Genomic DNA, 27731 nt, shown 5'->3' on the forward strand with positions numbered 1-27731 from the left:
CTCATTTCCTTTCAAACAGCCTATTTTAAAGGGTAAAGGGGGAGTCAAATATATGATAATGGAAGGAGAACTGACTCTGGGTGGTTAGCACACAGTGTGATATATAGATGATGTATTATAGAATTGCACACTTGAAATCTATATAATTTACTAACCATTGTCACCCCAATAAAATTAATTTAAAAATATTTTGAGGGATTATGTCATAGAAATTGTGGCATGAGGTGAGCCTCTTGAAATCTTCCCTGGAATTTATAACAAATTGAGCAACTGTAATTCCACAAAGGACTCCTTGTGCAGCAGACAGGCAAGAGTAAGAGATGTACAACTGAAATCATCTAAAGGTGGGCAAATTGGGCGAGTGGGAAAGGGAAGCAGAAAGTGCAGACACGCTGGACACATGGGCTGTGCAGGCGGGCGCAGGACGCAGACCTAGCTCAGTGCTCCAAGCTCGCTGCATCCCGGAACTACCGCAGCTGTGGGAGAGGGAAGAACTCCGACTGCTAAGACTCCGCCTATGGCCCACAGTCCCGCCTGAGGGATCAACATATAACATGGCTGAACCCAACGCTCACAGCAGAGACCTCGAAGCAAAGACTGAGGGAAGAAGGGTGAAAACAGTGGTTTAAGTCCTTACTGCTGAGCAGAGGATGGAAGGCTTAGGCAAGGAGCCTAGCTTCCTTCTCCCCACCCTCCCAGAGATCTCCTCACTCCCACCTGCCCAGTACTAGAAGTGGAATGGTAGCAGTGTCAGATCAAAAGAACAGAGTATTTGCAGTTCTGAGAACTGCGGCCCGCAGCCATGGACTCGCAGCCCAACTAGTTCCGGTGAATGGGAGGGAGCCATGGGTGCATGACGGGCTGTGCTGGTGGTCGCCGCCATTGCTCATAGCCACCTCTCACAATCAAACCTGCCCCCCTCCCCACTCATCTGGGTGGATCCCTGTAGAGGTAAACAGAGCTGCTGAAACACACAGGCCCTGAATCTAGTGCAGGAAGTGCTTCAGAACTTCAGAAGCTCTCCACATCCCCCAGTGGAGGTGGTACCCTGAGACCCAGGCAACCTGCTCACAGAAGAGAAGCCCACCTTCCAGAGAATCCCCCCATTGTGTGAGAAGCCAGAAACAGTGCAGAGAAAATATAACTCTACAGTGTGAGAGAGCATTAGAGGCTGCAGTTGGAAAGAAAATAAAGCATTCTACCAACACCTACTAGAAAGCAAAGGAAAGACCTCTTCCTACCAACCTGTTACAGAACCCACTCCTGTAGATGCCTAGGAAGAGAAATAATAATTCACTAATTGCCATGAATAACCAAGGTAACAAGGCAGTTCAGAAAGAAAATGAAAAGTCTCCAGAAAATGACATAAAAACATGGAAATATGTGACTTAAATGACAGAATTCAAGATTGCAGTTCTTAAAAAACTCAACGAGATGCAAGAAAACACAGGCAGTTTAATGAACTCAGAAACAATCAAACAACAAAATGAATATTTTACCAAACAGAGAGAAATGAAAAAAAAAAAAGGAACCAAATAGAATTTCTGGAGATTAAGAACTCAGTAAAAGAAATGAAGAATGAAATACCCAGCTTAAGTAATAGAGCTGACCAGATGGAGGAAAGAATCAGTGACATTGAAGATAGAAATCTGGAAATGACACAAATCGAAAAAGAGAGAGGCTTGAGAGTTAAAAGAAATGAAAGAACTCTGCAAGAACTTTCTGACTCCATCAGAAAGAGCAACATAAGAACAATAGGCATACCAGAAGGAGAAGAAAGAGAGAAGGGATATATTCAATTTGTATATTCAAACAAATTGTCGATGAGAACTTCCCAACCTTGTGGACAGAACTGGATCCTCGAATCCAAGAAGCAAATAGAACACCTAATTACCTCAATCCCAACAGGCCTTCTCCAAGGCACATTGTATTGAAGCTGTCTAAAATCAACGACAAAGAAAGAATCCTCAAGGCAGCCAGGGAAAAGAAGACGGTAACCTACAAAGGAAAGCCCATTAGGTTATCATCAGATTTTTCAGCAGAAACTCTAAAGCCAGGAGGGAGTGGACTCAAATATTCAAACTATTGAAAGAATGAAATTATGAGCCAAGAATAATATATCCAGCAAAGGTATCCTTTAGATATGAAGGAGCTGAGGAAATTTTCTAACACATGATCTGCACTAAAAGAAATACTGAAGGAGGCTACTCGACCAGCATAAATAGGGATAATTTGTGACAACAAAAACATAAAAGGGGGAGAGTAAAGGTCTGAACCAGCATGAGTAAATGGAGAAAATAAGCATGCTGAAGAAAATGAAATATTCTATATATGAAACTTACTTTTACATAAACTTAATGGTAACCACTCAAAAAAAAAAATCCAGAACTGAAATATATAACACAATAAAAGAAGAAATGGAGGGAAAAATCATAGAATACCACCACACTGAAATAATAGATAGCAATAAAAAGGCAAAGGAACAATGGAGACACAGTCCTACCAGAAAACCAAAGATAGAATGATAGGAAATCCTTATATATCAATAATCACCCTAAATGTAAATGGACTGAACTCACCAATAAAAAGGCACAGAGTAGCAGATTGGACACTAATAAACAAAATCAGAACTGAACGATGAGGGTTGCTAGAGGGGCGGGGGGGGTGGGGATAAGGGGAAGGTGAGAGGTTTAGAAAATAGTCGGTAACCACAAGATGGTCATGGGGTTTTGAAAATTAATTTGGGGAACGTACAGAGGGATAGTGGATGGGGGGAGAGGGGTTCACACAGTGTGAGGGATATAAATATAAACGTCTAAGTTTTGCTTTGTCTTGTGCACCTGAAACTAAAAAAAAAAAAAAAAAAAAAAAAAAAAAAAAAAAAAGAACTGAACAAGGGGAAGTTACCATGGATACCACTGAAATACAAAGGATCATGCAAGAATACTACGAAGGACTAAATACCACCAAATTCAATAACCTAAAAGAAATCGACAAGTTCTTAGAAACATATAGTCTTCCTAGGCTAAATCATGAAGAATTGGAAAATCTAAACAGACTGATCACCACTAAGGAAATTGAATCAGTCATCCGAAACCTTCCCAAAAGCAAAAGTCCAAGACCAGACAGCTTCACTAGTGAATTCTACCAAACATTCAAAGAGGGTCTAATACCAGTCCTTCTCAAACTCTTCCAAAAAATTGAAGTAGAGACAATACTCCCTAACTCATTTTATAGTGCCAACATTACCCTGATACCAAAACCTGGTAAGGATAACACAAAAAAAGAAAATGACAGACCAATATCTCTGATGAATACAGATGCAAAAATCCTAAACAAAATTCTAGCAAATCGAATGCAACAAAGCATTAAAAAGATTGTACATCAAGATCAAGTGGGGTTCACCCCAGGGGCATAAGGATAGTTCAACATCTATAAATCAATCAATATGATATACCACATAAACAAAGGACAGAATCATATGATTATATCAATAGATGCAGAAAAAGTGTTTGACAAGATACAACATCCATTTATGATTAAAACACTTAATAAAATATTTATAGAGGGAAATAACCTTAATATAATAAAGGGCATATATGACAAACCCTCAGCTAATCTCATAATTAATGGTGAAAAACTGAAGCCCTTTGCTCTACATTCAGGAACACAACAGGGCTGTCCTCTATCACCTCTGCTGTTCAACATAGTATTGGAAGTCCTCGCCAGAGCAATCAGGCAAGAGAAAGAAATAAAAGGCATCCAAATTGCGAATGAAGAACTTAAATTGTCACTCTTTGCAGATGACATGATGCTATATATAGAAAACCCTAAAGACTCCACCAAAAAGCTATTAGAAACAATAAATGAATACAGTTGTCAGCTACAAAATCAACATACAAAAGTCCATTACATTCCTATATACTTACAATGAAATCTCAGAAAAAGAAATTAAAAAAAAAATTCTTTTTACAATTGCAACAAAAAGAATAAAATACCTAGGAATAAACTTAACCAAGGATGTGAAAGACCTAGATACTGAAAACTATAAGACATTTTTAAAAGAAATTGAAGAAGACACAAAGAAATGGAAAGACATTCCATGTTCATGGATTGGAAGAATCAACATAGTTAAAATGGGGCCATATTACCCAAAGCAATATACAGATTTAATGCAATCCCCATCAAAATCCCAATGACATTTTTGAAAGAAATAGAACTAAAAATCATCAGATTTGTATGGGACCACAAAAGACCCCAAATAGCCAAAACAATACTAGAAAAAAGAACAATGCTGGAGGTATCACACTCCCTGACTTTAGCTTGTACTACAGGGTAACAATAATCAAAACAGTATGGTATTGGCAGAAAAAACAGACACACAGACCAATGGAATAGAATTGAGAACCCAGAAATAAACCCACATCAATATGGATAGATAATTTTTGACAAAGAAGCAAAAAAGCATACAATGGAGAAAAGACAGCCTCTTCAATAAATGGTGCTGGGAGAACTGGACAGCCATGTGCAAAAGAATGAGACTAGACTGCTATCTGTCACCATGTACCCAGTTAACTCAAAATGAATCAAAGACCTAAATGTAAGACCTGAAACAATAAACTGCATAGAAGAAAACATAGGTACTAAACTTATGGACCTTGGATTCAAAAAGCATTTTATGAATTTGATTTCAAAGGCAAGGGAAGTAAAAGCTAAAATAAATGAATGGGACTATATCAAATTAAAAAGCTTCTGCACAGCAAAAGAAACCATCGACAAAATAAAGAGGCAACCAACTGAATGGGAGAAGATTTTTGCTAACAACGCCTCCGATAAGGGGCTAATATCCAAAATATATAAGGAACTCATACAGCTCAACAACAACAAAAAAACCCCACAAACAATCCAATTGAAAAATGGGCAGAGGACATGAAGAGACATTTCTCCAAAGAGGACATGCAAATGGCCAATAGACATATGAAAAAATGTTCAACATCACTAATCAGAGAAATGCAAATAAAAACCACAATGAGATATCACCTCACGCGAGTTGAATGGCTGTCATCAACAAGACAAATAGTAATAAGTGTTGGAGAGGCTGTGGAGAAAAAGGAACCCTCATACACTGTTGGTGGGAATGTAGATTAGTGCAGCCACTATGGAAGGCAGTGTGGAGGTTCCTCAAAAAATTAAGAATAGAATTACCCTATGACTCAGCAATCCCTCTCCTGGGATATCTACCCAAAAAATCTGAAAACATTTATCCATAAAGACATATGTGCTCCAATATTCATTGCAGCTTTACTTATGGTGGTCAAGACAAGGAAACAACCAAAGTGTCCTTCGATACATGAATGGATAAAGAAGTTGTGGTATATATACACAATGAAATGCTATTCTGCCATAAGAAAAGATGAAATAGTACCATATGCGACAACATGGATGGATCTTGAGATTATAATGTTAAGCGAAATAAATCAGACAGAAAAAGTAGAGAACCATATGATTTCACTGATATGTGGTATATAAAACTGAAAATAACAAAAGTACAAGACAAACAAATGAAGAAACAAAAACTCATAGACACAGACAATAGTGTAGTGGTTACCAGAGGGTAAGGGGGGAGGGGTGGTGGTAGATGAGGGTAAAGGGGATCAAATCTATGGTGATGGGAGGAGTACTGACTCTGGGTGGTGAACACACAATGTGATATATAGATGATGTATTGACAGAATTGTACACCTGAAATCTATGTAACTACTAACAATTGTCACCCAAATAAACTTTAATTAAAAAATATTTTGAGATAAGTTTTTCAAAATATGTCACAAGGTAAGTAATATTAAAATAATTTTTGAGAATTAGAAAGGAGATGGAGTCTGTTTTCCAACATAGGCAATTATTATGAGTGGTTAGAATTATCTTTATGCTAATATGAATATGCGTAAGCCCAACCCTGCTAAGACAAGGCCTAATGAGATGACTTGCAAAATAAGTGTTTAAAAACCACAGACTCACACACAGTCATTCCTTAGTTTTGTGACTGTTTCTTCTTCAAGGCTGCCCTTGGTCTTCAGTTAAATATCTCTTCTGCGTCATAGGATGGAGGACATATAATACTAGGTAGCTATGAAAATTCATACTATAGGAGTGAATTTGTTCATTCAGTGAGTCTGTGTCATTGTCTGTGACACATTGTCTAATGTGTCAGCCATTATGCTAGATTGTAGGAATAAAAAGGTGAATACAACACATTGCCCTCCCTCAGGGAGGGAGACATCCATGAAAATAAATAATATTGATTATGATCTGTGTTCTAAGTAGGTATTCCCACAGAGGAGGGAATGATGCAGTGAGGGTGGTAGGTCAGGGAAGTGTCAACAGAAGGGGTGAGGGAGTTTGCCAGGTGGAAAGCATTCTACCATGAAAAATCTTACTGAGCTCACTTTTATGTGGCTTACTCTTATTTAGTGTTCACTATCTGCCAGATATTGTCTTAATGCTTTTCATGTGTTAAGTAATTTTTTCTTGTTAAGAATCCTATGAGGCCAAAGTTGTTGTTCTCACTGTTTTATAGACGAAAAAGCTAAGGCACAGAAAAGTTCAAAACTCCTGACATCATACAGATAATTTAGTGGTAGAGCTGGGATTTAAACCAAAGCATTCTGTTTCTAAAACTAGTGCCCTTAACCAGTAATGATTGTGGTAATATGCAAAGAGATGGCTGCAGTGATCTTAATCAAACATAGTTCTCAATTGTGAAGAATTGGAAAGAACCTAGATATTCAACAATAGAATATACAATAGCTATACAACAGCTATACAATAGAATACTCTGCAGCCTTTAAAAATTATACTGTAGGACAATAATCAACGATGAGAAAGATATTCATCTTACTGATAGTTTAAACCTAGCTACTAAAAAACAGTATGATTTAATCTAAAGTCTGTGTGTGTGTGTGTGTGTGTGTGTGTGTGTGTGTGGTGTGTCCACAGAGAAAAGAATGGGAGGATATATTCATCCAACAAATACTTATTGAGCACCTACCAAGAGTGAGGCTAAATCCTGACGATAACAGCTGTAATTAAAAGTCTTCCCTGTTACAAAAGCCAGGAGGTGGGCTCTTTCCCTGCATCCCACAGCTAATCTCTCCCTCCGAGGGGGCAGCCAGTTGGGCCCTAGGTTGGACAAAGGACACAAACTCCATACCTGAGGCCCCCCCCCCCCTCCAATCCTACCTCCACCCTTCCAGAGATTTAAACGGGCCCCTGAATTGAGGAATAGTGTCAGATTACAGAGGAGCCTTAGTGCTCAGGATCTGGGAAGACCCAGCTTGCAACTCTGACCCAGGGAAGAGGCTGGGAAGAGTGTGATTTTTGGAGAAGAGACTCCTTCACCCCCAGCCACCACCTTTTCTGGCCTGCCTAGGGCAGGGCAATTACAACTGTGGAGGCACTCCCAGGGATCAGCAGTAGGCGGCAGACACAGCTCTGGGCTTTCAGCAGCTCAGAAATCTCCCGCCCGCCACACACACACACACACACACACACACACACACACACACACAAAAAGAAGTGCCCTAAGACTCAAGAGAACTGGACACAGGGCTGGTGGTTGTAGAACCCACCATCCAAAACCCTCAGCCCCAAGCATTTAAATCTGTAGTCCCAACATCACTCTGGGCACCAGGTGACCGGCTCTGCCTGCACAATACACAGAGGACTCTTTGGTACAGCAGAGGACAACCTGGAGATTATTTGGTGGGCTTAAGCCAAGACTGGCACTGCTTTTTTGTTTTTTCTTTTTCTTTTTCCTTGTTTTATTTTGTCTTTATATCTTTGATATCTTTGCCTGTGTTGAGTGTGGGTTGTTGATTGTTTTTACATGTGAACGTCTTTGATTTTTTCTTTGTTGTTGTTGTGCTTGGTGATTTGCTTTGTTCTGAAATTGCCCCACCAGGGCCCTGCTTAAGAGGCACAAGACCTACACACCCAGAGGCCAACTCCAGACTAAACCAGAGTACTACCGGGTTTGACACATCCAGAGGGAATTCTCTACAGGCACAAGAGCCCATAGAGGACAAACCACATTTAAGTGGTCAACCATCATGCAGAAGAACACCCTGCTGTGGGCAGAGCCAAGTCTCACAACTAGTCAGCCTGGGAGTTAACCCCACCTACTCACAAGTGAAAAGCAATTAAAGATCTTCTTTAACAGGACAACATACACAACACAAGAGTCAACTTTGGAGCACACGCAGAGGAGAAGAACAAAGTAGTGCAAGTCAAATATAAAGGACACATACTACATAAGATAACCCAGCAAGAACTAAGAAATCTAGGGGATCTACCTAATACATCGAAGCAAACACAGAGAGTCAGCCAGAATGGGGAAACAAAGAAAAATGTCCCAAATAAAAGTACAGAAGAAACCTCCAGAAATGGAACCAAATGAAACAGAGGTAACCAACCTATCAGAGATAGAGTTCAGAACACTGATGATAAGAAGGTTTAAAGAGCTTAGAGACGACATAAAGAAGGATAGAGAAATCATACTGAACAACCAGTTAGAACTAAAGAACACAATTACTGAAATAAAGAACTCACTTGAAGGAATTAACAGCAGGTTAGATGAAGCAGAGGATCGAATCAGCGACTTAGAAGACACGTTAGCAGAGATCACCCAAACAGAACAACAGAAAGAAAAAGAATAAAAAACAATGAAGATGGTTTAAGAGACCTATGGGATAACATCAAGCGCAACAACATGCGCATCATAGGAATACCAGAAGGTGAAGAGAGGAAGCAAGGGATTGAGAACATATCTGAAGTAATAATGTCCGAAAACTTCCCTAACCTGATGAAGGAAACCAACATACAAACCCAGGAAGTGCAGAGAGTTCCAACCAGGATAAACCTAAACAGGTCCACACCGAGACACATTTTAGTTAAAATGGCAAAAGTTAAAGACAAAGAGAGAATCCTAAAAGCAGCAAGAGAAAGACAGAGGGTTACATACACGGGGACTCCCATAAGACTATCAAATGACTTTTCTACAGAAACATTGAAGGCCAGGAGGCAGTGGCAGGAGATACTCAAAGTGATGGAAAACAAAGGCCTACAACCTAGATTGCTTTATCCAGCAAGGCTATCATTTAAAGTTGATGGAGAGATAAAGAGCTTCTCAGAAAAGAATAAGCTAAAGGAATTTATTACCACCAAACCAGCATTGCAAGAAATATTAAAAGGACTTCTGTAAATAGAAGAAAGATGAAAACAATCTAACTACAAATTTGAAAATGGCAATAACTATGTACCTATCAATAATCACTTTAAATGTAAACAGATTAAATGATCCAATCAAGAGACATAGGGTGGCTGAGTGGATAAGAAAGCAAGACCCTTGTATATGCTGTATACAAGAGACTCACCTCAGATCAAAAGACACACACAGGCTGAAAGTGAAGGGTTGGAGTAAGATATTTCATGCAAATGGCAATGAGAAAAAAGCTGGAGTTGCAATACTTATATCTGACAAAATAGACTTTAAAATGAAGAACATATTAAAAGACAAAGATGGGCACTATATAATAATAAAGGGATCGATCTGACAAGAGGACACAACCCTAGTAAACATCTATGCACCCAACATAGGAGCACCTAAATATGTAAAACCGATATTGACTGACATAAAGACAGAGATAAACAGTAACACTATCATAGTAGGGGACTTCAACACACCTCTGACAACAAGGGACAGGTCTTCCAGACAGAAAAACAATATGGAAACAACGGCCTTAAATGACACATTGGACCACTTGGATTTAATCGATATTTTCAGAGCATTTCACCCCAAAGCTGCAGAATACACGTTCTTCTCAAGCGCACATGGAACATTTTCCAAGATAGACCATATGTTAGGCCACAAAACAAGTCTTGATAAATTTAAGAAAATTGAAATCATACCAATTGTCTTCTCTGACCACAGTGCTATGAAATTAGAAATGAACTACAGGAAAAAAACTGGAAGACACACCAATTCATGGAGGCTGAATAACATGTTACTAAATAATGAATGGGTCAACCAGGAGATCAAGGAAGAAATCAAAAGCTATCTCGAGACAAACGAAAATGAAAACAACATGATCCAAAATCTATGGGATACCACGAAAGCAGTCCTAAGAGGGAAATTCATAGCATCGCAGGCCTACCTAAAGAAACAAGAAAAATCACTAATCAACAGTTTATCTTCACACTTAAGGGATCTGGAAAAAGAAGAGCAAAATAAACCCAAAGGGAGTACAAGGAAGGAGATAATAAAGATCAGAGTGGAAATAAATGAAATAGAAACCAGAAAAACCATACAAAAGATCAATGAATCCAAGAATTGGTTCTTAGAGAAGATAAACAAAATCGACAAACCTTTATTAGCCAGACTCACTAAAAAAAAGAGAGCGAAGACCCAAATTAATAAAATCAGAAATGAAACATAAGTGACAACAGACACTGCAGAAATAAAAAAACTTTAAGAAATTAGTATGAGCAACTATATGCCAACAAATTTGACAATCTGGAAGAAATGGACAATTTTCTAGAGGCATACAACCTTCCAAGGCTAACTCGAGAAGAAACAGAAAACCTGAATAGACTAATTACCAGCAGGGAAATTGAATCAGTAATCAACAATCTCCCAACAAACAAAAGCCCTGGACCAGATGGCTTTACAGGTGAATTTTACAAAACGTTCAAAAAAGAATTATCACCTATTCTCCTAAGCTCTTCCAAAAAATCAAGAAGGAGGGAAGGCTCCCAAACACTTTTTACGAAGCCACTATCACCCTGATCCCAAAATCAGACAAAGACACCACAAAAAAGAAAACTACAGGCCTATATCTCTAATGAACATAGATGCAAAAATCCTCAACAAAATATTAGTGAACAGAATTCAACAATACATTAAAAAGATCATACACCATGATCAAGTGAGATTCATCCCTGGTATGCAAGGGTGGTTCAACATCCGCAAATCAATTAATGTGATACACCACATTAACAAAATGAAAAAAAAATCACATGATCATATCAATAGATGCAGAAAAAGCATTTGATAAAAATCCAGAAGCCATTTATGGTAAAACCCTTAAGAAAGTGGGAATAGAGGGATCATATCTCAACATAATAAAGGCCATATATGATAAACCCACAGCTAACATCATACTCAATGGGGAAAAACTCAAACCATTCCCCTTAAGATCGGGAACAAGGCAAGGTTGCCCACTATCTCCACTTCTATTCAACAGCCACAGCAATCAGACAAGAAAAAGAAATAAAAGGCATCCAAATCAGTAAGGAGGAAGTAAAATTGTCATTATATGCAGATGACATGATACTATATATAGAGAACCCTAAAGACTCCACCAAGAAACTATTAGAGCTGATAGATGAATTTAGTAAAGTAGCAGGATACAAAATTAATATTCAGAAATCAGTTGCATTTGTGTATACCAATAATAAAACATCAGAAGGAGAAATTAAAAAAAACAATCCCGTTTACAATTGCTTCAAAGACTATAAAATACCTAGGAATAAATTTAACCAAAGAAGTAAAAGGTCTGTACTCAGAAAATTATAAGACACTGAAGAAAGAAATGAAAGAAGATACAAATAGATGGAATAATATAGTTAAAATATCCATACTGCCTAAGGCAATATACATATTCAACGCAATTCCTATCAAACTACCAACGACGTTTTTCACAGAAATACAAAATATAATCCTAAAATTTGTATGGGACCATAAGAGACCCCAGATAGCCTCAGCAATCTTGAGAAATAAGAACAAAGTGGGAGGTATAACGATACCTGACATCAAATTATACTACAAGTCACAGTAATCAAAACAGCATGGTACTGGCAGAATAACAGACACATAGATCAATGTAACAGAATAGAGAGCCCAGAAATAAATCCATGCCTATATGGCCATTTAATCTACGACAATGGAAGCAAGAATGTATGGTGGGGTAAAGACAGTCTATTCAATAAATGATTCTGGGAAACCTGGACAGACACATGCAAAAAAATGAAGCCGGACCACCTCCTTACACCATATACAAAAATAAATTCAAAATGGCTTAAAGACTTAAATGTTAGATCTGAAACCATAAAATTCCTAGAAGAAAATATAGGAAGAAACTTCACAGACATTACCCGGAGTAAGATTTTTATTGATATATCCCCTGGGGCAAGGGAAGTAAGAGAAAAAACAAACATGTGGGATTACATCAAACTACAAATTTTTCACAGCAAAGGAAACCATTAATAAAACAAAAAGGGATCCTACTGAATGGGAAAAGATATTTGCCAATGATATATCTGATAAGGGGTTAATATCACAAATTTATAAAAAACTCACTCAACTCAACTCCAAAAAAGCAACCCAATTAAAAAATGGGCAGAGGACATGAAGATACGTTTTTCTAAAAAGCACATACAGATGGCAAATAGACATATGAAAAAATGCTCAACCTCACTAACCATCAGAGATACGCAAATAAAAACCACAATGAGATACCACCTCACTCCAGTCAAAATGGCTATCATCAATAAATCAACAAACAACAAGTGCTGGCGCAGATGTGGAGAAAAGGGAATCCTTGTGCACTGTTGGTAGGATTGCAGGTTGGTGCAGCCACTATGGAAAGCAGTATGGAGGTATCTCAAAAATCTGAAAATGGGACTACCTTATGATCCAGCAATTCCACTCCTAGGTATCTATCCGGAGAAATCCAAAACTCTAATTCAAAAAACTTTATGCAGTTCTATGTTTACTGCAGCACTATACACAATAGCCAAGACATGGAAACAACCGAAATGCCCATCGGTAGACGACTGGATTAAGAAATGGTGGTACATTTATACAATGGAGTATTATGCAGCCATAAAGAAGAAAGAAATGTTACCATTTGCAACAACATGGATGGACCTAGAGAACATTATGTTAAGTGAAGTAAGTCAGACAGAGAAAGACAAATACCATATGATCTCACTTATATGTGGAATCTAAAGAAAAGGATAAGTGAATGAACTGATCAGAAACAGTTTTGGAGACATAGAGGAAAAACTGAGGGTTGCTAGATGGGAGGGGGATGGGGATAAGAGGGAAGGTGAGGGGATTAGAAAACAGTCAGTAACCACAAGATGGCCACGGGGTTTTGAAAATTAATTTAGGGAATGTAATCAATAATGTAAAGATTTTGTAGGGTATCCCATGGACACTTGTCTCATTAGGAAGGCCACCTCAGGGATGATGTAGATGCCTGATCACTGCATTGTACACCTGAAGCTGAAGCTAAACAATAATGAATATCAACTACACGTTTGTGTGTGTGTGTGTGTGTGTGTGTGTGTGTGTGTGTGTACTTACAAGAAGTGGAGTACAGCATCAGCAATAGAGACAGTGGAAATGTAATGGCTCTGTGCGATGTCAGAGGGATCGTGGATGGGGGGAGTGGGGTTCACACAGTGTGAGGGATATAAAAGATAAATGTCTAAGTATTACTTTGTCTTGTGCACCTGAAACTAATAAAAAAAAAAAATCCAGGAAGTGATCCAGAAAAAGAAAAAAAAAGTCTTCCTTGTTAGAGCTTACAGTGTCATGGGAGGGACAGAAAAGTGTAGACAGGGCATTTATAATATAATAGTGTGATTAGTGCAATGGTGGAAGAAGCACAGGATGCAATGGACATCTCTCCCGGACTGAGGAAGTCATAGAAAGCTTACTAGAGGAAAGTGTGCTTCAACTGAGACTTTAATGACGGGTCAAAGTTAACTAGGCTAATGGTATAGTCAGGTAGAGCAATTAGAAAACAAAAATTGATTCTGATTCTAAATTTCTAAATTCTATCCCTTCACTCTCAAAATTAAAACTGTATAACTTCACAAATTTTTATTTCACAAGCCTTACTTATTTTTCATATTTATAAACCAGGCTCACCAAATAATTATATATGATAACCTCACTAGTAATGGCAAAAAATAAAAATAAAAAATATTTTTGGTGACATACCAAACATGTGGTATAAAATGGGCATTTTTTGAGGATGCTAAATTGAGTTTTAAAAAATGCTAACTGTTATCTCAATGTAATATATCAAGTTTTTTTACATATAACTTTTGCCAAACTGTATGTGAAGATTTATATGGCAAGTTCTAGAATTTTCCTAATAGTTAGCATAAGACATAAGTTATTATAATGCCCATCATATAGTGAGTACTTAATAAATGTTGACTCATTTCTGCCCTAGAATTATAACTTTCCAAATTTGTGTGTTTTCTAGTGATTTAGAGAACAATATCTCTGACAAAGAAATGCTATAATTCAAGCTAAGCTACCTCTTTACTTTAAAAAACGATTGCCCACATCTGTAACATAAAACTGGGTCTTTTTAAAGTACTAGCATTATTTTTAAATTCTTTAGCAGTAAAGAGGATATTGTAATAGGTTAATGGAAAAAATATAGATAGTAAGAGATGCATACTGACACACCCATCACCACCAGCATTCCGTTTATATAGCTAGCCGTTTTGAGCCTAAATCCCCTTGGTGTTGAAGCAGTTATGGTTGAGAAAGCTTTTGTATCCACCTGTAAGTTGTGTTAGATGCCTGTTTTCAGGGCTTTCCTAGAACCCTGTGTGTACCTTTATCATAGCACTTATTAATGATCTCAAATTGAAGTAACATGTTCTCATGCTTCTCCAGTTAAGATTGAGCCTTTAAATGGCAGGTACTTTATCTTGGGGCTTAGCTCAGTGTCTGGCATATAGCAGGCACTCAATATAAATTTGTTAAATGGGTCAAGATAGACACTAGATGTGTTTCTTTGCCTAGGAAAAGAAGCAATAAGGATTAAATGAAACCTATATTGACGTAAGGTATATTTATCAAAGTCGAATTCCTCAAACCAAAGAGAAATAGAAGCTATGATATTTTGATAGACTTGCAGGTGCCAGTGCCCTCTTGACGTGAAATTAAAATGAATATATTAGCTGACAGATGTATTGACACAATTCTATAAAGTGTTCTAGTAATACATTAATCATATACTCTGTCTTTCCTCCTTGTCCAGGACTTGTGTCATTCTCATTGTGATGAGTCCATTATCCACAAGAAGATCATGACTATTATCAACTGCTTCATTAATTCCAGTATTCCACCAGCTTTACAAATTGACATTCCATTGGAGCAAGCCCAGAAGATTATTGAACACAGGAAGGAGTTAGGACCATATGTATTTAGAGAGGCACAGGTAAGAGATCAAGGCATATTGGTAAGCATATTTTAAAACAGATTGATAGTCTAGATATTCTTTTAAAACTTTTGCATTATTCATATTTGGCAAAGTTGCAATCCTTCTAATACTGGGATTTATCCTATTTAATTAGAAAAATCTTTGCATATGCCATAGAACATAAGAAACTAGTAACTGACATTTTGTTGTTATAATACACAGCAAATAAAATTAAATGCTGTACTTTGACTTTCCACGGTTGTCATTTTTTTTCTAATTTATAAAACTCCAGCTAATTCCTCCTTCCTTTCCCACCATTCTTACTTCCTTCTAAAATATCTGCTACCACAAAAATGTGTGAAGTATGTGTGCCTCAAGATTTGTGTATTTTTAAAGATTAGAATATTCACATAGCTCATAAAATAAGTGAGAGGAGATTTAAGTACCTGACCAACATAAAGTACACAACCTCATGAAAGGAAAATCATGCCTGTTAACCTGCTCAAGTTACTTCTTTTTTAAGATAAATAATAGAAAACAGTGATTTGGTGAACATAATTTATTTGCATTTTGAAAAGCCTTTTAGTGATGTTGTTCCTGAAAAATGATTAAGAAAAATAAATTATAATAGAGGTAATAGAGAAGGCCATGTCATGATTTAAGTGATATGAAACAGAGATTTAGAGTATGACTGCCCGTGAGCATAGAGAAAGGCCATTATTCCTTAACATTCATTTGTGAGCCAGCTGTGTTCTAAGTCCCCTAAGGAACTGAAAGTGGACTCACAATCCAAATTATGCATTAAAATAGGCAGAAATATAGAGGAATGATTGAGGATGTGCTAGAGAGAAATAGAGAAAACATGGTGCCAGAACTGTAGCATCTGTTAATGAAAAGATCTTAGCGATCACTTAGCCTAACCTCGGTCTTCTGATAACCAGGCCAGGGCTTGCCCATCTAAAAATCAAAGACCTTAAGTCTGATGCTGAATGTCTGGAGCTGATTACACTGGTTGGTTCTGCCACACAGTCCAGGGCTTGTAGCAGTGAACTTTATTGGAATATTCTAGTTTCTGCCTTCTACCTGATTTCCTAAAATAGAGCCCTAGACATATCTTAAATATGAACTTTGGACTATGAGAAAATAAGAGAATATTTATTTAGAAGCCTTACTCCACCAAAGCTATCATTCCTCCTGTGTTTCCTAAGCAAGCTCAGAGAATGGCATCACCTCCTAACCAGGTGTAAAGCCAGAGAGCTCGTTGCCCTCTTCATGTCTTCCCTCTCCTTCATTCCCTTACTCCCATATCTTCAGTCCCTTTGTCTCCTTGTTATCTGTCTTTCTGTCTATATATTTTTCTCCAACTGCATGCCACTACCTCAGTGCTGATCTGCAACGTCTCACATTGATTACCAAAATTCCCTGTCTTTAGACTCTCTCAGAACCATTCAACTCACTGCAGACACAGCCATCTTTTTCAAAATGTATATCTGATCACGTCACTTCTCTGCTTTCAATTTCAATTACTCCCCATTGTCCTCAGATGAGGACCATGCTTCTTCCTACATGTCTCTCTAACCACATCTCTTACCATTCCCTGCCATCTTTCTCGCAGTCTTACTGAAATATTTGTAGTTCCGTAACGGGGCCTTACTCTCTTCCCTCTTGAGCTTTCTTCAATATCATCTTTTCTTCCTTGTGCTTTTATAATAACTTTTATTACACAAAATTGAAAATGACTATTCTCATGCCTGACGTTCCTTTTCCTGTAACATATTTGAGGGCAGGACTGTTTCTTATTTTCCTTTGTGACCTGAATGCCTGGCACAGAGGAAGCACTCAATAAGAGTGTTTGAACACGTGAATGAATGGTGTAAAAAGAGACCTGTCACAACAGAAAGGAGTAAGATCAAACTGGAAATGAGGGCAAGTTGAGCAAAATGGCTAAGTAGTATATTAAAAATTGTTGGCTGTTTTAATATTATCAGTGTAGGCGATGCCTACTTCTCACCTGCCCCCTTAATAGCTTGAAAGTTCTCATCACTCAGCCCAAGTTCTCATCACTGGACCTTTTTACTCATATAAAGCCATTGTCCATCTGCTGGCAGTGAGCAAAGTAGATCTGTATTTATTAAAATATTTTCTTACCCATAGTTTGATTATCTTTTAAGGTTCTGGAGGTACACGGTAATTTTCATGAATAACATGTATATTATTAACCTAAAATCTTAATTGCAGCTTTTAGGAATAGAGCAGTTTTATATTTGCCTTTGAAAAATTGTCTTAATCCAGTGACTTTTACTGGAATGTCTTCTAGATGGAAAGAAATATGTTTGAGAGTTGGGAATGACTCAAGTTTTGGAGAAATAACTGAGAAGTAGTGTCAATAGTTGGTAAACAGAGGAGGAGGAGGAGTTAAGTTTAAGACGTTCATATAAAAACTACCATGATCTCTGGACATTGGAGCAAGGGATTACTTCATTAAATGCATGAGAAATGGATGAAAAAACTAAAATTAAAAGCATGCATTTTGTCAAATAAAGTATCTCTAACTTTTGTGTTCACAATCCCAAGAGTTTACAGAATTCAGTGACAAAGTTGTATTTTAAAAGGAATAAATAATTTTAGAATTACTACTAATATCCATGTACAGAAAAGAGAGTAATGAAATATACTAATTCAGGCCTCTGTTGATCACTGCAGCATTTACTTTTTAAAAATTCCTCTTTTCCTCTGAAGAGTTGGCTTGGCGCCTAATGGGATGGTTCATTTTTCTCCAGGGCATTAGGGAAAGGCCATTCCTAGCAACAAGATGTTGGACTGATCTGATGTGGCAAGTCCTACCTTCTTGGAAGTAATGTATGCCTCTGGAACTAATGGAAAAACTTGGCATGGGAATTTGAGCAACAATTCTTATCTCTATAAATATCACAATTAATCACTTACTGTAGAGTGTCCTCATGGAAAGCATTTGTCCAGGATACCACTCTGCTTTTTAAATGTTACTTTTCTTGCTTGCACATAAAAGAGAGATTGTATCATTTAAAAGTTACTCAAGATTTATTCTTAGATCTGCAGCTTTGTTTAAGAGCTTTTCCAGAGGCAAAATGGTATTTCCTTTCTCTAAAAGAAAGAAAGGGGAGGGGTGGAGAGGAGTTTCCCTTGATGAACTGAATATTTGGAATACTTGCATAAAACAGCAGAGTGTGTGGCAGATCAACTAGTATATGTTTTAAAAGAAAACATAAATTTCTTATTTAAAAAGACCTAATGGATTCTTTATTAATACAATCAATTGCTTAGGTAAACATAAAGGATAAAGTGACTTTTAAGTGTATGTAAGTGTATGTTTTTTTTTTTTTTAAAGAAAGATTTCTCATTGGTAGTAAAAAACATTGATGATAAGCATGTGCTGAGCTAAACTATACCAAGATGTCTGGAGACAATAAGTTGGAGGAAACATGCTGTGCATTAAAGATAGAATAGTTAATCCATTATTATGGTGAATTAGAGTTTAAATTGATACATTTGTATAAAATTGTAATCTGAGACATACTTTGTTTTTTTATACAGATGACAATTTTTGGGGTTCTGTTTAAATTTTGGCCTCAGTTTTGTGAGTTTAGGAAGAACTTAACTGATGAAAAAATTATGAGTGCTTTAGAGAGAAGACAAGAATATAATAAGCAGAAGAAAAAATTGGCAGTCATAGAAGATGAAAAATTTGCACAGGTGAGACAAGACTCATTTGGGGTTTAATCAGACTTTTAAAAGATATGTGATATTTATGAATTTATAGAAGAATTTGGACTAGAGAAAAATACAGAAAAGTTATAGAATACAGATTTCAGTGGGTTTTAAGCCTTCAGTTGGAGGTCTCAGACTTGGTTTTGAACTTGAAATTCATTTCAAATGTCATCTCTTCTATGTGAAGGCCTCCTTGACACTCTCCTAGGCAACTCAAGCAACTCATCCTCACTGTAATCATATTCCTATTTCTTTTGTAAAATGCTTTATATTTTCTTGTGAATGAGTTTTTCCATCTGTCATCCTCACTGGATCGACATCCTCAAGGGTAGTATCTGTCTTATTCATCTGTGTCTCATAAGCACTTATATCAATGTCCAGCACATGCTCAATTATTAATCATTGTTTACTAAATAAATCAGAAATGAATGAATGAGTGAAAAAATATGTACTGGGGGCGGCATTTTCAGTATTACATTGATACATTGACTGTGAAATTTATAAATATGAATCATGAATTGTTCAGTCTGCTTATTTGTTAGTCTATCTACTCATTCATTTATTCATCTCTCTCTCTCTTTAATATCTATATTTTCTTTGAAATGAAAAGGGGTAAGTGCTCTCCAATAATGTATTTTATCTTATTTATAATCTTATGCCTATTCTATTTTTAAAAATAAATTTAAAAGATGTCAACATAAGACTGTCCAAACCTGTAGAAAACTTTTTCTGAGTTTATTTGAGCCAAATAGAGGATACTCCTGGAAGCAAGATCTTAACAGACTGAGAAAAATACTTTGGAGAATGACAGTTTGCAATTTCTTTATGCATTTGGGATTAAGGAGGGAAGATCAGGAAGATTACTTGGAGGTTGACGAAACCAAGGTGGGGATTGGACTATAGGATAGTTAACACAATTATGTGCTCTCTATAGGGTGGTTTTGCTTCTGAGGGGTCTGAAAAAGAGGCATTTCAAAGGCATGTTAACCTAGATGCACAAACACAATGGACAGGGCTTGTTTAAGGCAAAGATAAACCTTTTACTAAAGTTATATGACTGCCCATCATGACCTGCCTTCCGGTTAGGAATTTATGATCAGATCACTGTGTGAGGTTACTTCCAGTTAGGTTTATTACAATGCCCCTTTTTCGTCCCCAAAGATACTGAAAAATACAAAAGTATATATTGAACATTTATATTTGCACAGTCAAAATAAACACTGTTAACATTTTTGCTTCATTTGCTTTTTTTCTTAAGAAATAAAATATTGCAGAAAGAGTAAACCCTAGCCCTGAGTTCCATTACCTTCCTCATCCCCAAGAGCAGCCCTTAAGTTTAAGATATGTTATTCCATCTCTTTTTAAAGGTAGTGTTTTATGCATGAATTATGAATTCATAATCAATACAGAGGCCTATTTTGTATGTATTTTAACTTACATAAATGGTACCACATTTTATTCGTCTGTTTTGGCCTACCATAACATAATACCATGACTGGGTGGCTTAAACAGCAGAAATTCATTTTCTCACAGTTCTGGAGGCTAAAGCCCAACATAAAGATGCCAGCTGACTCAATTTTTGATGAGAGCTCTCTTCATGGTTTATAGATAGCCACCTTCTCCCTGTGTCCTCACAAGGTTGGGGGAAAGAGACCTCTCTCTCTCTCTCTCTCTCTCTCTCTCTCTCTCTCTCTGTCTGTCTCTTTTCCTCTTCTTATAAGACCACAATCCCTTTAGGGATTAGGGCGCCACTCTTATGACCTAATTTTAACTTAGTGACCTCTTATAGATCCTATCTCCAGATACAGTCACACTGGAAGTTTGGGCTTTAATATATGAATTTAGGGGGCACACAATTCTGCCCATAGTACACAGTGTGCAACATGTCTTTCTACATTTTGCATACTCTTTCATCACATGAATACATATACTATTTTTATTTAACTATTTCTCTATTGTTGGATATTTGTTTCTTGTTTTCAACTTTACAAACAACCCTTTGGACAACATTCCAGTAAACGTCTCCATATTCATAAGTAAAAATTTTTTGGAATTGCTGAGCAATGGAGTATATGTGTTTTTAGTAGAGTAGGTGCTACCATTTTTTTCCCTGTGAATGTGTCAGTTTATATTTCTACCAACAGTATATAAGAATGCTGCTTTTGCCCATTTGGTGGTCCTCATTTGGTATGTTCAGACTTTGAAATTTTTGCCAATCTGATAATGGAAAATAGTATTCATCATGATAATGCATTTATTTACATTTTCCTTATCATTAGTAAGGTGGGACTACTTTTCACATGTTAACTGAATATTTGGATATTTTGAGCAGGATTGTAATGAACCTATAGATCAGTTTGGGGAGAATTGATATCATAACAGTATTGTGCCTTCCAATCCATGAACACAGTATATCTATTTAACTCTTTACTTTCTCAGCAGTGATTTGTAGTTTTTTATGACAGGTCTTGAATGTATTTTGTAAAATTTATTCCAAAGTATTTCATATTCAAAAAAATACTGTTGCCCTGAAATTTTTTAACTTTCAAATTCCAAATGGTTTTTTAGAAAAAATTTATTTTGAAATAATTAATATTTACAGGCAGTTAGTGAATATTAATAGTACAGAAGGCCCATGTACCCTTCACACAGTTTTCCTCAATGGCTACATCTTACAATAGTAAAAATAGGAAACTGACATTAGTACAAGGTATACGAGGTGTGATCAAAAGATACGGTGAATGTTTAAATAACAAAATTTATTACAGTAAAAGACACATTGCCATTAATCCCTCTCAAAATATTCCCCCTCGCATCAAACACATTTATTCCATCATTCTTGCCACTTTCTGAAGCAGTTCTGGAAGTCCTCTTTCGTTAATGTCTTTAGTTGCACTGTCGTGGCTGTTTTGATCTCCTGAATCGATTCAAAACGTTTACCTTTCATGGTCATTTTGACTTTGGGGAAGAACCAGAAGTTGCACAGTGCCAGATCTGGTAAGTAAGGTGGATGAAGACACACTGTAATATTTTTATTTGACAAAAATTGCTGTACCAGAAGCAATATGTGACATGGAGCATTGTCATGGTGGAGAATGAAGTAAAGACACTCACGAAAGAGGACTTCCAGAACTGCTTCAGAAAGTGGCAAGAACAATGGGATAAGTGTGTTCGAAGTGAGGGGGGATATTTTGAGGGGGATTAATGACAATGTGTCTTTTACTGTAAGAATTTTTTAAATTTTGAACATTCACCGTATCTTTTGATCACACCTCGTATAGTTCTATGCCATTTTATTGCATGTGTAGGTTCAAGTAACCAACACTGCATTCAAGATACACCACAAATATCTCCCTTGTGACTGCAAGTCATTTCTACCCAATTATCCTTAATGTCTGGCAGCCAGGAATCTGTTCCCTATTTCTATAATTTTGTCATATTGAGAATGTTATATAAATGGAATTATACAGGATGTGACTTTGAGACTGGCTTTTTTCACTCAACATAAATGCCCTTGAGATCCATCTAAGTTTTTGTGTATATCTATAGTTCGTCTTCTTTATTGCTGAGTAGCGTTCTATGGTACATCTGTACCACAGTTTAACTCTTCACTCGTTGAAGGATATTTGAGTTGTTTCCTGTTCAGGATTATTACAATAAAATATTAATATAGTTACTCCTGCTTACTTTTTGTTGTTGTTGTTTGGGTACTTTTATTTAATAACAGCTTTATTGAAATTTAATTCACATACCATAAAACTCACACTTTTAAAGTCTACAATTTTGTGGTTTTCATATATTCACAAAGTCATGCAACCATCACTACTACTTAATTTTAGAATGTTTTCATCACCCCAAAGAGGAACTCTATACCCATTAGCAGTCACTTCCTGTTCCTTCCTCCCTCCAGCCCCTGGAAGCCACTAATCTACTTTCTATATCTGGACATTTTGTATAAATGAAGTCATACAATAGCAGTCTTTTGTGACTGGCTTCTTTCACTTAGTGTAATATTTTCAAAGCCCATCCATATTGGAGCATTTATCAGTACTTCATTTTTTTTTGTGGCCAAATAATATTCCACTGTATGGCTATACTACATTTTGTTTATCTGTTCATCAGTTGATGTACATTTGGGTTGTTTCCCCTTTATAACTACTATGAATAATGCTGCTGTGCACATTTTTGTACAATTTTATGTGTGGACATATGTTTTCATTTTTCTTGGGATCTAGAAGTTGAATTTTTGGCTCATATGGTAACTATATGTTTAACCTTTTGAGGAACTGCCAAACTTCTCCTAAGCTGCAGAACCAGCCTGCTCTCCTTTGATGTTTGCATGCTATATCTTTTTCCATTCCTTTTCTTTACTACCTATATCATTATTTTTGAATTACACTTCCTGTAAACAGCAGGTAATTGGCTTATTTTTTAAAATCTACTCTGCCGATCTCTGTCTTTTAATTGCTGTATTTAGTCTATTTATCTTTAATGTAATCATTGGTATGTTAGTTCTTAAGTATGCCATTATATTTTTTGTTGTGTTTGTTCCCTTTGTTTTTCATTTTTTCTGTTTCTTTTGTCTTGCATTCTTGTGGATTACTTGAACATTCCTTAGAGTTTCATTTTGATGTATCTTTGTTTAGATGTTCTGGTTGTTGCTTTAGATATTGTTTTATACATACATAACTTACCACAGTCTATTAATGTTGACATTTTATCAGGTTGAGTAAAGACTAGAAACTATTTCCCTTTAAGGTCCTTTCCCCTCACCTGTTTATAATTATCTTAAATAGTTCCTCAACATATATTGAGAACCACATCAGACAATTTAATAATTTTTGCTTTAACCATCAAACATAAATTTGGAAACTCAAGAGGAGAAAAGTCTATTCTACTTACCCATTCTTTTGCTCTTTTCATTTTCTTCCTTCTTGATGTTCCAAGATTTATTATTTTAGCCTTTCTTTTCCCTATAGGTAAGGCTATTCTTTCTCACTTACTGCTTTCAATATATTTTTTTTGTCTTTAGTTTTCAAAATTTTGATTACGATATGTCTTTTGTGGATTTCATTGGGTTTATTTTGTTTGAAGATTACTCAGGTTCTTGAGCCTGTAGGTTTATGTCTTTTGCCAACTTTGGGGGGTGGTTATATAAATATTATATATGTATATGTACACTTTCTTTCTGATCCATTATGATTTATATACGTATTATATGTTATTTATATACATATATGCGTCAGAAAGTAAGTGTATATATGTGTGTGTGTACACATGAATGTCGGACAATTTAGTTCGCGAACTTTCCACCGTGCTCTAACACTGTGGAAAGTTCGTGAACTTAATAGTCCACCTTTGTATATATACCAAGGGTGCCAAAAAAATGTATACAAGTGGAAACTTTGGTCAACGTTGCTCAAGCAGTAGTTTGCCATAATCAAAAGTGTCTGAATGTTGATACTAACCACTTTGAGCACCTCTTGTAATTGCAGAAGTCAAACATGACTTGTATTCATCTTTTGTTATTGGTATATATTGAGTATTACAATTTTAATACTTAAAATGTGCATACATTATTTTGGCACTCTCTGTACATATGATGTATGTAAATCTCTATCTATCTATCTATCTATCTATCTATCTATCTATCTATCTATCTATCTATCATCTATCTATTCAGTCAAATTTCTTCTCCCTTAGACACCTTTTAGCTTCATTTTTGAGAGAGTTTGGCTTTTTCTTCAATCTTTTTTTAAGTTCAGTTAACTGTCATTTTACATTTTCTTTCTAGTATTTATTTTTTGTTTGTCCTGAGTTTCTGGATTTATGATTTGGAGTATTCTTTCATATATGCAAATGTTCCTATAAGAATATTTAATTCATTTTGAGCTTCTATGTTATAATTTTCCTTGGATTTATGATTGGATTTCTTGGAGAGTAGTGTCATCAACTGAAATGTTGGAGTTCTTATTTTCTTATAATGGTTTTATACGGCTATCACTTGTCATTTTGAAATGTCTTTCATTTTCCTCAACCACCTGTTTTAGAGATGTGGAACAGTCAGAACCCATCACTATAGATGGGTGTGCAAATTGATAGTCACTTTGGAAAACTATTTGACTTTATCTGGTAAATTAAAAGATGCTCATAGCCTTCAACTTAGCAAATCTACTTGTATATACATACATATGTCCTAGAGCAATGCATGGACACATATATCAGGAGACACATACATGGTTTATAGCCACCATGTTTTCAATACCCCCAAATAGGAAGCTATCCAAATGTCTATTAATAGGAGATTGGATAAATAAATTCATATCGTAGAATACTGTGCTCTGATGCAAATCAAATAAACTATAACCAGAATAATAAACATGGATGAATATCAGGGGTATGACATTGGGTAGGAAAGTTGCAAAAGAATAGAACCAGTCCATTCTGTTTATATAAAGCTCAAAAATCATACAAAACGAAGCAATACAAATATGGTAAACTATAAGAAAAAGGAATTGTTACAAAATTCAGTAAAGTGATTAGCTTTGTGGGCAGGTAGAGATAGATGATTGGATCGGGGAGTAATACAAAGGGGAACAAAGGTACTGATAACATGTATTTCTTAAGCTTTAGTGATATTGTTATTCATGTCTTACGAGTGTGTTGTAAATATTTTTGCATGTATTTAATATTCAATAACATTTTTGTGTGAATGATGGTACAAAAAATTAGATCAGACTTTCAGAAGCTTATCTTTGGTGATGTGTTGTATAATCTGGAGGTTGAGGGTATTTCCAGTATAGAGTGGGAATCAAGGAAGATGTAGGAGCCAGAAAATAGGAGGCGGTGCCTACAAAGTCTTCCTTCTGAGTTTTCCAATGTGGCTTCACATATTTTTGTTGATGTATTATGGAGCAAATTCATACACACACACACACACACACACACACATATGAAATGTTATTAAAGTTAAATGTAATTATTTTTGGATTATTTATTTTAAAAATTTACACAGTTATTTCCCTTCCAGTGGTTTAGGTGATAAATGATAGATAAAATAATACCAAATCTGAATTTCCCCCCCTACTATTCATCTGGCCCAATCTACTGTGTTTTTCCAAAAATAAGACCTAGCCGGACAATCAGCTCTAATGCATCTTTTGGAGCAAAAATTAATATAAGACCTGGTCTTATTTTACTATAATATAAAACCGGATATAATATAATATAATATAATATAATATAATATAATATAATATAATATAATATAATATAATATAATATAATATAATATAATATAATATAATATAATATAATATAATATAATATATAATATAATACCTGGTCTTATTTTACTAGAATATAATATATTATAATATAATACTGGGTCTTATATTCATTTTTGCTCCAAAAGACGCATTACAGCTGATTGTCTGGCTAGGCCTTATTTTCGGGAAACACAGTATATAATCTGACAAGGAACAGAGTTCACTAAATTAAAATCCTCACATCTACCTTACCCAGTGCCTTGAGGCAAGTCCACATCTTATTGATCTGCATGAATGTGATCCCAAGTTGGAAGGCTCAGGAAGTAGATACTTGGATTTAATGAAGAAGAAGAAAAAGAGATGCTGTCTAATTTATGTGTGCTTGTAGCTCTTTTCTGATTGCATCTGTGGCATGTGAATAATTTCACCAATCCTATGAGTCTCACATGAGTTTGCTGTATTTTCTACAAATGTGGCCTAAATAATCTCTCAAGAGGATTAGAAAGGATTCATTCTAACCCTTTTCTTATTTCTTTCACTAGACCTTTATTGATCATCTACTACATAGAGTTTTATTGATCATCCATTACATATTGATCCCTACTGCATATGCTAAGCATATGAATATAGTGTAAGGGTAGGTAGACACATACATACACTTAACTGTAAATTACATAAACAAAAATAGCTAAGATCACAGAAAATGAGCAATTAATTATTTTGAGGGAAAAGGTGAAGGACCTCATAGAAAAGGATAATTTGTGTTAATCTTAAAAGTAGGATATAATCAAATGGTTCTAAATATATATTTATTGAATAAATGAATATAGAAGTGTGGAGGTTATAAAGATCTCTTACTGTACCATAAACTCTGAGGAAGAACTTCACAGCTTTCTAAGTGTAGTCCCAAGTATTTTCAGTTTGCTTAGATATATCGTAAATATATTGCCTGAAACAAAAGTTGGAACAGGTGGTGTGATGAGAATATAGAAAATCTTAAATTACTACTTCTCCAGAAAATCCAGGATGTATGTTTATATCATCAGTATTGTACATTGTTTATGGAAGTGCAAAATGATCTTCTCATCTGTCCATATCTGTGGACAGATATGGTAACTGCTAACAGGGTGAGATACAAATATTGACAATTGAAGAGCAGCATTTTTATAGGGTGAATAGTCCTAAAATAATTCTACTTTTCAATATTCTTATTCTATGCAATAAACATTGGTATCTTATTAGTAAATGCAACTTTCACACAATCATTTATTTTAACATGGAAAATATAAGGTAAGGAAGACCAATAGAGAACAAAATGTTTATTCCAGTATTTTATTGTCAATGAAGACATAGGAAATGTTGGAGAAAATGAAAATATGAAACCCATGATTTTTTTGTAACATAAAAATGTATACTCTGAAAAAAA

General features: G+C 35.8%; 1 protein-coding gene across 1 annotated transcript in view; it reads left to right on the forward strand.

The window, feature by feature from the left end:
• Window positions 1–27731, forward strand: part of RGS22 (regulator of G protein signaling 22) — a 174521-nt gene that overhangs the window by 139157 nt on the left and 7633 nt on the right. Inside the window, exons 22-23 of the mRNA XM_074316672.2 lie at window positions 15129–15308; window positions 18864–19022. Of these exons, the coding sequence (XP_074172773.2) occupies window positions 15129–15308; window positions 18864–19022 (339 nt within the window). The remainder of the gene's footprint in view (window positions 1–15128; window positions 15309–18863; window positions 19023–27731) is intronic.

This window comes from Rhinolophus sinicus, chromosome 6 (assembly GCF_057876585.1).
Source record: "Rhinolophus sinicus isolate RSI-liver-muscle chromosome 6, RSI-T2T, whole genome shotgun sequence".
Classification (NCBI taxonomy): Eukaryota; Metazoa; Chordata; class Mammalia; order Chiroptera; family Rhinolophidae; genus Rhinolophus; species Rhinolophus sinicus.